Genomic DNA, 12677 nt, shown 5'->3' on the forward strand with positions numbered 1-12677 from the left:
ATTTCGATTTTTTCAGGAGAGAGAAAACATCGAATTGCTTCGATTTTTTCGATTTTTTATTTTTTTTATTTTCGGGTGCAGTGTTGTCTTGCGCATAGGTTGGATGAGAAATTTTAACGAAATTCGTTCATCATCGCCTGATATCCGTGATTTAAAAAAGGGACCTTGTGGTGAACAGCCGAATTTACACAACGTTACAGAGTACCCCGCAAAAAAATACCGAGAAATTCGGATTCGCCATGAAATTTTACATAGGTAGCAACAATAAAATAATTTTTCCATCGACCTTTTTTTCTTTTTTTTTTTTAATCAAAAACATACAAAAACTTTGTTTTTCGATTTCCCAAAAATGTGAGTTTTTGAGTATTCATGTTCAAGTAATTTTTAAACCGAGAAGTTGATGAGATAGGCGAAATCTGATTGCACCATTCGATTTCTCGTGAAAAAGTAAGTCAGAATCGCCAATAAAAAAAAAAAACATCGAATCACCACAAGGACCCATATCGCGAAACGCCTCTCATTTGAGTAAAAAATTTATGGAAATTCGTCCCGAGGCTAATATCAACTCCCTCGAACTGGAGTTTTGCCATTTTCTGTCTACCGGAGTCCCCAGTGTGATTTTAAATTCCTCCAGAATTTTAAAATTTCTTCAAAAAGCGTGGAAACTGAATTGGGCTGTTGAAAATCGAGCTGTGTGACTTTTAAACGTCACAATAAAAACAGTCCCAGTTGCGATCAAACACAGAGGGGGAACTGAAAGCGGATATTTAATCATAGCTTACGACTCTTACGAGTGAATTTTAAGCGCAATAATGGTAATTTTTGACAAAAGAGGTGAGTGGGTTCTGCGCCAGGAATGAAGTGAGGAAACTAAAATTTACATTATGCTCTTTTGCGGGAAGTACTTTATGAAAATCTGGAATTTCAAAAATGTTATTAACGGTTCCATAATGGCTTGAAACCACCTTCAGTTGATTCAGTGTGTTGAAATTATGGTCTTGAGTAAATTTTTGTTTTCCAACTTCCTTTGGTAAAATTTTGTGGGAATCGCAACTTTGAAAAATCTGTTGGAGGTTCCGAAACTAGGTACTTAAAACGGGTTCAAACCATTTTAATCGGTTTGCCGGTTGAAAATAAGGTTGGTACATTATCAAAATTCTGGTTTCGAGGTCAATTTTTTGAAATTGTATTCTTTACTTTTTTTCAGTGGTCTCTTTTGGATACTGTTGGATGACCACTTTTTGCTTTTGTAATGTTACTAGGCATACTCAATTTAAAAAAAAAAAATAAAAAAATATAAAAAACTACATATCTATTTGAATTTTAGAGATTCCAATTTTTTTTTTTGGGGGGGGGGGGGTTTCCTCTTCAAAACTTTTCTATAGACTTCGTCTTTGGCTGATTGTATTACCACTTTCAAGTTCGATATTTCAAAAACGTGGTGATTTTAATTTTGGTTGATGAATATTTTCAAGAAATTGATTCAGCAATCTTTATGAAGAAAATCATTTTTTCTTTTAAATTTCTTTTTTTTTCTTAATCTGATGGCCATTAATTTTTGTTTACTGTTTTCCTTACCAGCCAAAAAATCATGTAACCCTAATGATAAAAGTGATGATTTAAGCCTGATGTGAACATTTGGTGTTTGAAAAGTTTTGCACCAATAAATACGAGTAGTTACATATCTAATTGAAGCACTGGTTTATGGTGAATTAAAACATCTGTGATTTCTATTACAAACAATTTCTATGATAAAAATACATAATATGTAAAAATATACATACCTACATTACAACTTTGGAATAATAATTATGGTTGATATTCAGTTAACAAATGATTTTATGTATTTTTGTTGCAGGTGAGTACTGAAAGATGACTAGGTAACTACGTACCTACTATTTTATCGAAGTCTGGGCAGAAATCGGTGTGCAGGTAAGTTTTCTGCATAAATAGACATCATGATGTGTGGATTTGTGTTTGGAAGGTCTGTTGTTACGTTGATTCAATATTTTATTGCTGCTGCTGATGAGGTTTTTCTCTGACATGCTTGCGAATATTAGGTACCATGGCTGCATAATAGGCTTTTGTGTTTCGTTCTGGTCTTCGTAAAATTATGTTCAATTTTGGTAAGAACAAGAACACCAGAACTGACAGCGAATTGATCGAAATGGCTAAATTTACCAACAATATCTGTGAAAAAAATTCAAATATACGTAATTTTTAGGTACTATTTGACTCGCTTATTGAATTATTTCGAGATGGTACCTACTTACTTTATGCTCACTGATGAGGTACATGAAACAGAAAAAAATTGCTATTACTATCGTTGTGAACATTGAAAGCGCAATGTGCTTGGTTTCATTGTAATTTCCTGGTAGATTTCGCGTTTTGACCGCAAAATACATGCAGAATAAAATTAGCACTCCAACGAAACCAAATATTTTCATTAGAAAAAATCCATTCAAATAATACGTTCTCATTACGTAATTTAAAGCATCTTTCTCAGTGTTCAGATTCGTGTCGTTGGTTCGTACCGCATGCCAGCAAATCAATGACTCTAGTCCGATTAACGCGACGGCTGTTATGATCTGGTAAAAGAGAAAGTAGATACCACAACGTAAACAGTATGGCTTTTCAGTTCCTCTCTGTGTTCTAAGGTTGCCTAATGCCTACTACATATTTTTGACGTTACCTGAGCCGTTATGGAAACGAATTTTGGATTTATGCTGGGAAAAGAATTCTCGGATTTGGGCAAGATGCGCGCTACTCGAATTGTTTTCATCAATAAAGCGGCGTATATCATCGTGAAACCAGTCGCTGGCAGGACTTTCGTCGCTGGTGTTTTGAATTCCCGGCTCAAGACTGAGATGAAAATGGCGATATTGGCCAACGTAATTCCAGCAAACATGACATAACACAGTTCTTTCGTTGTTGACTTGACCACGGGAGTGTTTCGTTGCTTGATGAATATAATCGATACGATAATCGTCAGTATAATGGATGATGAAGAAAAACACATGCACATCAAATTCTGCCCCCATTTGATTGGTTCTTTAATGCGAGTTGATATAGAAACGCACTCTATGCAACATAAACAAAATGAGAAAAACATAATAGAGTACCTAAACCTATACCTATTCATTATTTAACGCGATATTCAATTCATTCGCAATATTTACTTACGAGTTTTATTTCGGGTTTCATCTGGCATTTCATCAACTTCGCATTTAATGCAGGAGGTCTGTTCTTCGTCCGTTATTTCCAATACATGGCATGGAGTACAAGTCCAACAACATCGATCCTTTCCAAAATAATTCTGCGAAAGAATTGTGCATAATTTTTACTGTCAAGTTATCGATACTTTAGCGCTGCAGGAATGCGTGATTTGCGTACCTTGATGTATCCTGGCGAACATGGTTCACTGCAGTGAGATTTCACTTGAACTGTTGAATATCGAAAATTTTCCCTGTCTATGTCCAGTAATGACACGTTTGGGTAATCACTGAAATTTACATGGATACACACGTTTAATTCCGCTGAAAACTTGCATTTTTTAAAAAAATTTTATCATCGCACGCTTTCAACGGTTGGCGTTAACTCTTTGGAGGTTCTCCAGGTTGTAGGGTAAGCAAATTGAATTGCTTTGATGAGTTTGATGAAGCTTAGGGCGCCTTGCACAATTTGCCAAATCACAAAAAAGTTGAGCTTTTGATAAAAAGTTTATTTTCAACAAGCACAAATATGGCATTTCCCACAAAAAATTGAAAGTATGCAGATTTTTTTTAATGGATCAAAAACATTGAACAAAAGCACTCTTTCAGAAAAAAAAAAGTAAATAAAAAATGAATTAGAAAAAATAAAAAAAAACAAGATCGAAAAAATTTCATCTGGCAGTTCACAAATTCAGCGAGAATCAAATAATCTTGTTGGCAAAATGCCTTTGTTCAAAGAGTGAAGAAAAGAAAAATCTATGGCGCAAAGAGAGGATTTTTTATCAAGCCGTAAAATCTTGTCGGAAATCGAGCTGAAATATGACACAAAATTTGGCGAAATTGCGAGCTTTGTAGTGGGAGTAACTAATAATGAAAACATTTTTGCTTTGAATCGCAAGATGTAGCAAAGAATTTTCTTTCATTTTGTTTGGGAATATGAAGATGGAGATGAAGAGAAGTAAAAAAAAGTAAACAAAAATGCAAATTTATTCAAGAGTTCAGTTTTTCATTTTCGTTTACCTATGCTATGGATTTGTGTTTTTGTTCACTATACGATTAGGTGATAAAATACCTACTCATTTTTTCACAAAATGAAAGAAAATTCTTTGCTACATTTCGTGAATCCAAGCAAAAATATTTTTGTTATTAGTTACTTCTACTACAAAGCTCGCAATTTCGCCAAATCTTGTGTCATATTATTTCAACTCGATTTCCGACAAGATTTTGTTTGTTTCTTAGCGTAAAGGGTGTAGCCTACTTGGCTTCTGAAAATCCGAGAAAATGGGTATTGGGTACCCAACTTTTATTTTAAAATATTTGGCCGAGAAATCGAAAGTGTAAAATTCTACTTTTTAACTCCACCACAAAAAAATGTATTTATAATTGTCTCAAAAGAAGTACAGCAAAATCTATAACGCTTTTTCGCTTTTAACGCGGTTTTCATTAAAAGTGGATGAAATTTCAGTAAAATTTGACAAAATGCAAACAAAATCAATTAAAACCAGTAAAAATTCGCAAGTATCGAATTTCCAAAAATATGATACTTACTTTAAATATAATTTTGAGGTTTCTAGTTTGTTCATAATACGCGAACTTGAATGAATAAAATGTAAGTGTAGGGGACGTTTTTTTGACATTTTCATTTCCAAGCACTGTAAATTTCTCAAAAAGGGGCTCGTCGCAACGAAGATTTTATCCATCTAAGTAACATTTATTCAAAAATGAATATAATCCTAGCGGTAGTTTTTTTTGTAGTTATTACGTAAGTACACCGGACACCCTTACCAATCGGCTACATTGGGTAACGAATTTTAAACTCTTTTAAAGTTATAACATAACTTACTTAGGTCCACTATTACAACAGCCGATTAAATTAAACGATCCGTCAGGGCTCGGTTGCGCATGAACTTTTATTCAAAATTTATGCGCAATCGAGCGTTGACGGACTGTTCAACTTAAATCGGCTGTTGTAAAAATAATTATTGAAATTTCTGGAATAGCTAGGTAGTCCAGTCATTTTAGCAAAATTTTTAGTCGAACCTCGAGAAAATTAGGGGCAAGCTGAATTTTACATTAATTTGTTCAGATTGGTCTCTAAAACAACCCATCAAAAGTTGCACCCCGCAACTTGACCGCTACCCCCGCAAGAGGTCATTAACCTTTGCCGAAACATGTTTTTCGGCTTTATCGCCGAAATGAAGGGTCCTAGAGGGAAAATGTTCGAATAAATATTATTCTGCGTTAAATTTCCTATTACCATGACCAGTTCAGTTTTTACCAAAATGGCGATTTCACCCTTACTAAGGAGGGGGTAAAGTTGTCAATTTTGTGAAAATTGTTTTAAAAAATAAAAATCGACAATTTAGAACGTGAACTCGGTTCCGGGTACACTCGAAAATATTTTGACCAAAGTTGCACACCGCAACTTGTATGCTACCCCCGCAAGAGGTCATTAACCTTTGTCAATCTACGTTTTTTGGCAATTTAACCGAAATGAACGATCGGAGGGGAAAAAGTGATTGAACTAAAATTGTTCTACGTTAAATTTCCTATAAGCATGACCAGTTCAGCTTTTCCCAAATTGGCGATTTCACGCTTACTCAGGGGGCAGAGGGGTAAAGTTGTCAATTTTATGAAAATTGTTTTAAAAAATGAAAATTGACAATTTGAAAAGTGAACTCGATTCAAGGTACATTCGAAAATATTTTGACCAAAGTTGCACATCGCAACTTGTCCGTCACCCCCCCCCCCCCACCACAAGAGATCATTAACCTTTGTTAATCTACGTTTTTCGGCTATGCCGCCGAAATGAAGGGTCGGAGGGATAAAAGTTTTCTTTTCTATTTTGAAAACTAAAAATGTCAAAAATTTCCTAGGACACTCAAAATGACTCAAAACGCCTCCCAATTGATTTTTTCATTCGAAAATAGGCTGTAAGCCAAAAATCGTAGCTTTTTATGTTGATTCGTTCGCGAACTGCTGTTCATTCACATATTTTTTCAAAAAACCTCATCGGAGAAAAGTTTGAATTTGAAAATATGTTTTCAAATTAGGTACCTAATCGAAAGATACACCCAGATAATGAACCTTTTATTCTTTGATACAAATTATTCCAAAACAAAAAATTTTAAAAATTCGATGGAGTCTCTCGAATCCTTTGAAACCACAACCTATCAATTCAAGAGGTCAAGAATGGTGTTTAGAAAAACAAAATTGAAGTGAGTTTATTTGATTCCCCTCGATAAATCTTTATTACAAATTATAATCATTACCTTACATTGGTCACCTGGGCATGCCATACCAGTGGAATCTTTACAACCTTGGAAGAGCACAAAGGGTCTCTAATATTCGGTAAAAATTTATGACATGTTGTCTGTGACCATCTCAATGAGACTGAATTCAAATATTGGTTTATTTTTTCATTTTGACTAATCAGCTGGACTTGAACCCACCTCCCTCCTTCACCCTCTGATAATCACATTTTTCTCCTATTTAATCAAGTTTTAACTTTTAACCATTTAAAACATGATTTTCTGGTGTTTTCGATTTTTAGAGATGTTTTTGGGATTTTAAAATTTTTTTCAGGCAGAACTTACTAAAAAATTACCTAAATCAATTTCTTGATTTTTTCAATGTTTTATAGGTACCTATTCAACGTACTTTTAAAAAAAATTTCTAATGCTAGGTGTCGTTTTATTCTTTTTTTAAAGCATATTACCTATACAACAAAAGCAAATAGGTACCTACCTAATGAGAAAGTTACGGCATAGAAAGTTAAGTATCATCTTTTCAGTTTGAAAAATTATAATTTCATCAAATTTTTGTTTTTTAGAATATTTTTTACAATTTTTTTCTAATTTTTAAAATGTTCATGTGACACCTATCTAGGTATTTATCAAAAAAGCAAAATCAGTTTTTTAATTACTTTTTTCAATTTGAAACACTTCCACTGTAAGGCTGAAATTATGATTACGCAAACAACTGCTTATAGGAAATTTGACTTAGAATAATTTTAGTTCAATTACTTTTATCCCTCCGACCGTTCATTTCGGTTAAATTGCCGAAAAACGTAGATTGACAAAGGTTAATGACCTCTTGCGGGGGTAGCGGTCAAGTTGCGGGGTGCAACTTTTGATGGGTTGTTTTAGAGACCAATCTGAACAAATTAATGTAAAATTCAGCTTGCCCCTAATTTTCTCGAGGTTCGACTAAAAATTTTGCTAAAATGACTGGACTATAGGTACCTGAAAGATATATCAATCCAATATGCTCCGTCGTCCGTCTGTATGTATGACCAGTCATCTTTCAAATATTCTGCGATTTTGATGAAATTATGATATGCTGCATTGCTTTTTTCTTGATATTTGTGCACTTCGAATCTATTTTCAACATTTTAAATTAATTCCAACTCGACTCAATATTTCAGTTATTCCATATAATCACCGCAGTTTTGATGGCGTTTGAAATAATTTGCGCAATTTTGACCTTTCGGGAAAAAGTGTAATCAACATAAAAATTCGTGCTGGGGTAATTTTTCCAGAATTTTTGAAGATGGAAATGTTGGCGAATTATGATTTTTAAACTTAACTTGCTTCAACTTGAATAGAAATTATTTTCAGAAATTGATTCAAGTTTTTAAAAGTCACAGCGTGACACGGATAGGTTACACACTTATTTCTTCTGACCCAAAATATTCAAAAACATGTCTCAAGTAATGATTTTGGATCCGAATACCGTAATCATCCTAAGTTGAACATGCCAGTACGTGAAATTACCACATTATGGCGTTTCTAATACCTGAAGATGTCGAGAAAAGCCTGAATGTTCTGCAAGAAGAACTCCCGTCGTCCCTTGAAAGTGTCCTGGACTACTTCGAGGACACATTAATATGTATACAGGAAGATTAGTTTGGATCGTGGGAGAGCTCGTGAACAGCCCAAATTTGGTATCACCACATGGAATGTGTACCAACATACTCTAGATGGCATCTTGAGGCGATTGCCCATGTGAATGATTTTCTAATTACGTACTTACATATAATTTTATCAAACATAATTTCATTTTTCATCATTATGTAATCTTTCACCGTGGCGGCGAAACGTGCGCGGCAAAACAAACGGCTCCCAGACATTAACAATCTCAGCAAAATGAATTACTGGGCTTTTTGGTAATTTTGTACAAAAACCATAATTTTTTATTAAAAACTAAAATGTTTGTAAATTGAAAAAAAAAGGAGATTGTTGATTTGGTGAAAAGGTTCCGGAGCGCTTTCCCGAAGCCTTTTTCCCGAATTTGTTCGGATTGATCGTGTTAGATCTTACAATTGGTTCATATCTGTCAATACCATTTGAATATTTTCTCATTAATTAGCTTAATTGTTTGGGAGGTACTCTAAAATAAACAGCAGTTTTTTTTTTTAAATCAATGGGATCGTTTCTGAAGAAATCGCTTTTTGTTTGTTTTTCATTACGCGATAATGCATTTATGATTTGATTACATAGGTAGGTCGTAGGTATATATGTACTTACATTTCACCATTTGGTAACCTCCACCCATCAAACTTTAGTTTTTCACCAAAAAATTCAATCTAGAAGTAAATGAAAATATTTTTCTTATGAATTTGCTGCACTTCAATAGTGTACGAGTAGGTATAGGTAATAGGTATAATCGAGGCCACTAGAATCAAAAGTCTACTTCTCCATTTTCGAACATTTTGAGAAAAACGCAAAAAACCTCCCTGGCATTCATCGTAACATAAAATACCGAGGTAATAAGTCAAATATTTTTGTACCAACATGACAATAGTGACCCACATGCTTGTTTTACCCTATGCGTTTCCGTAAGAGTTCCTGAGCTGGTTCAAGTTTAGAGAAGTAAAGTTTTGACTCCAACTTTACACTTTATACATCTTTGTAGGGTACTTCATCAAAAAATTTTCTGGTAATATAGTGCTAAAAGTTGAATAAAGCTTGGAAAGTTTGAGAAATTAAAATAATATTGCATTTTTAGACCATTCATTTGGAAATTGAAATAATTTTCCTTTTTTTTTCAAAGTAAAAAAAATTAATTTTTATTAATAAAAATTAAAGGTGTTTTTTGGGGGAAGGGTCCTCACTTGATGAATTTATTCAATTTCAAGCCTAATTTCAAGGCATAACACTAGTCCTTCATTCGATTTCTGCCAGGTTCGTTTGAAAACTCGACTTCTCCATTAAAAAAGTAGAGTTTTGATTCTAACCCCTAACTTTACACGCTGTTTTACCATACTTCCTTGACCGAAATTCAAATTTTGACATTTTCATCAGATGCGGGACATGTTGTAGTATACCAAACCATGCTTAACTCATTTTCGAAAAAAAGTGGAGAAGTAGGCATTTGATTCTATAGGCCTCTGTACTCACCGGGTGTTCCAGATGTGGATGTTCATAGGGTACATTGTGTGCCGATATAAAAACAGATTTCATAACGTTCAAGACCCGAGTACTGTTCTTGTTAGTTTTTTCATATATATCTGTACGTTAAAATGAAAGCATCGTTACGCATTAATCGCATTATTTATCATTTCAATCCTATTTTTTAATGAATTTTACTATAATGCGGGGTAAAATTGAACAAAAATAGGGTTATGGAGTGCGTCGATTGTTCGCAGGTTATATGAACACGAGAGCATTACATCTAACTACGTGTACGTATGTATGTACCAGAGTACTGCACGGTTAAGTTAAAATAGCCGGATAACCGCCGGAGCTATCGGCTAATTCAACTACAGGTTACAAACTGCAGTTACTTTTGTCGGCGCGCGCAACCAGCGGTAAGTTAGGTTAATAACCATACGTTAACCGCATTCGGTTCTCTGGTGTCTCAACAATACATTTTGGTGACTCATCAAACAGATAAGACAGAATCGAACATTACATTTCCGATAAGAGCGCGGTATAATCGCAGGTAGTTTAGTCATTTTAACTACAAAATTATCCGCATAGGCTAACGCTAATATAACTGCTTTTGGATGAGTTATATTTGGTAGCTTACCGCACACGACACGCGACTAACGCAGATAACTTTTAACTATACCGTGCAGGACTCTGGTATGTACTATGTGGTCGGCTCGCGGCTGTTGAAAATTTCAGCCCTCACTTTGTTCATTTTAAAAATTCATTTAGGTAACCTTCAATCATGAATCATACATTTTTTTTTTCTTCAGTGCCTCTATTCTATCGTATAATAACTAACTTAGTATATGAATGGTTCTAGTCAGTAGTTATTTAGAACCTTATGTACGAGTACAATCAACATAAGTTATCAAAACTGGGACTGCATAATTTATCCGGACCTGAAAATTTTGAATTTTTCTTGTAACTGGAGTCGCTCTTCATGCTCTCGACAATTAGTTTTGACAAAATTATCGTTGTTTCCCACGCGTCTTCCCTGAATCTTATTAGTTCATAGGGCTCGTACTGGATCAATTTTCAAGTAGGTAGGTACTTAACAAAGTTACTAATAATGCGAACTTTTGGTTATCCTTTTTCATCGATTTGGCTTCCAAAGTTACTTTTGTTTTCGGGTGCGATTTCAGACAACGACGAGAGAGAGCGTCAACACGACAAGAATAGGCACTTTCACAGCGGAAAAGTCATTGTCACAACTAAATCGTGAATTCCTGACAGTAGGTAAAGAGCTTATTGTTAGGTACCCAGATAGAAAAAGTGTTCAAACGACAAAATAATGTATCGAACGCCCCCCCAATTGGGATAACTCCGAACAATTTATATTTTATTCCACTGAGCGGAAGCTACTGTGACACTCGCGCTTAAATTTTTACCATAGGTAAAGAACCTTTATGGAAACCTACATACTAAATGTGATCCATTCTGGTTCATTAGTGGGAGAGTAATAGGTGGTCAAAGTTGAAATTGTGAAACCCTCATTCGAACTTACTCCGGTCCACCTTACATAGAATTACTGTTTGAATTTTTCCTCTCGAGTTATTACAAGTAATAGCAAGTAGGTATACAGACAAAACTGAGTATTTTACCGTCGGATGTTTCGTTACTGCCGGCCATGGAATTGAAAAATTGAATATAACGTTGCCTGAACTCTTTCAAATGGAGGTGTTCTGTGATGTTTTTTGTGGATAAAGATGCGTAGTAATCGTGGAATTCTCTTACGTACCGCACTTTTGGCGCAATATAAAGTAACTCTCCAATTTCCGGTTCCCATGTCACTTTTCCTTCTCTCCACGATTCATCTGTACTTCTTTTACATCAATTCAGGTAGCAATAAAACACGAGACAATAAAATATTACGAGTACATTCTGCCAGAATTATCTAAAGATTTTGAACATCATCTTTAAAACTTACCCCGCGATAACTACGAATTTTCTAGTTATATTTTTTTTTCTAGTGCTTCTTCTTTTATATTCTTTAGTAACTTTTTTAATTCCATGATTTCATTTCCATTGCAGAAACAAATGATTACGTTGACCGAAGTTTCAAAAAATGTGTTTGCTGAGGATAGGCAGACACCGTGCCTTTCTGCTAATGTTTTTGCACGTTTCTTTAAATATTTGTCATCGAATCTATCATCGTCCACTGGAATAAAAAGTGAATTTGAATTATTTTTTGGTGAAAAATTAATAAATATTGTGGCTTAAGTTTGATGCGAAAATTGAGCGAACTCTTCCCTTGCTCTTTTCCTCTTGCATCTGGATATTTAAATAGGTAGATACCTAGACCTACATACGAGTATGTAACCTATACACTCCACATTATATAGTCGACTCATTTCATACTCACAATATAGAGGATTCATCAAGAAAACGTGTTTCCAATTTTGATGTTTCAAAATTTTGAACATGACATCAAGAATGAAAAAATGACCAGATGTAGAAAATATTGCGTCAATTGATACGAGTTCATCCGTGTTGAAAGTCTTATTTAAAGGTCCTGTAATGCTGCACTGAATCAAGTTCATCGTTCTGAAAAGTCTATCATAATCGAAAGGCCCATATTCATTCGAATATATGACTCCTTTCAAAGTAAAACTGGCATTATGATATTCAGAATCTAATGGCTGCGTCTGTAAAAAAAAATTTTGATTCGGGTGCAAAGATAATGACAGCAGAATTGTTGAATAAGATAGCATAAATTATGCCAACTTCAGATCGATTTACACGCATCTCATTATATAACTTTGAAAAATCTTCCAGGTTGGTGAGCTTGTTTCCGCAAGTTTCGATTACTTCAATATCCAAGTCGAATTTGTGTGAAACGTTTTTTTTTCTGAAAGTGGTAGTACATACGTAACTGGATTAGTAAGAGAATTTTCAAAGTGAAAAATTCTATTTCACGTTGATTCTAAAGTCTACTAGTTCAACAATCGGAATAGGTTTATTTTATTGAAAAGAACTTGTTAGTAGGTCTGATCATGCAAAACTTACACAAAATCGAATGCATAATACAAAG

General features: G+C 34.4%; 2 protein-coding genes across 2 annotated transcripts in view; one reads left to right on the top strand and one right to left on the bottom strand.

Annotated features, from left to right (window-relative positions):
• LOC135841105 (max dimerization protein 3-like) overlaps positions 1–12677 on the top strand; it is an 835585-nt gene that overhangs the window by 637676 nt on the left and 185232 nt on the right. The gene's annotated exons all lie outside the window — the stretch shown is intronic.
• LOC135840509 (metabotropic glutamate receptor 5-like) lies at positions 1661–11467 on the bottom strand. Its single transcript, XM_065357102.1, has 9 exons — positions 11248–11467; positions 9614–9723; positions 8741–8799; positions 7457–7591; positions 3394–3502; positions 3184–3316; positions 2693–3081; positions 2274–2588; positions 1661–2190 (listed from the first exon to the last, which is right to left on the bottom strand). The coding sequence occupies exons 1-9, from the start codon at positions 11273–11275 to the stop codon at positions 2011–2013; spliced, it is 1458 nt and encodes a 485-aa protein (XP_065213174.1). The 5' UTR covers positions 11276–11467; the 3' UTR covers positions 1661–2010.

Source organism: Planococcus citri, chromosome 3 (genome assembly GCF_950023065.1).
Source record: "Planococcus citri chromosome 3, ihPlaCitr1.1, whole genome shotgun sequence".
In the NCBI taxonomy this organism is placed as follows: Eukaryota; Metazoa; Arthropoda; class Insecta; order Hemiptera; family Pseudococcidae; genus Planococcus; species Planococcus citri.

Coding starts and splice junctions, on each gene's coding strand:
- LOC135840509 (XM_065357102.1), bottom strand. CDS start 11,275: ATGGCCGGCAGTAACGAAACATCCGACG. Junction 3,082..3,183: donor TGAAACCCGAAATAAAACTC/GTAAGTAAATAT, acceptor TATGTTGCATAG/AGTGCGTTTCTATATCAACT. Junction 2,191..2,273: donor ACCTCATCAGTGAGCATAAA/GTAAGTAGGTAC, acceptor TTTTTTTCACAG/ATATTGTTGGTAAATTTAGC.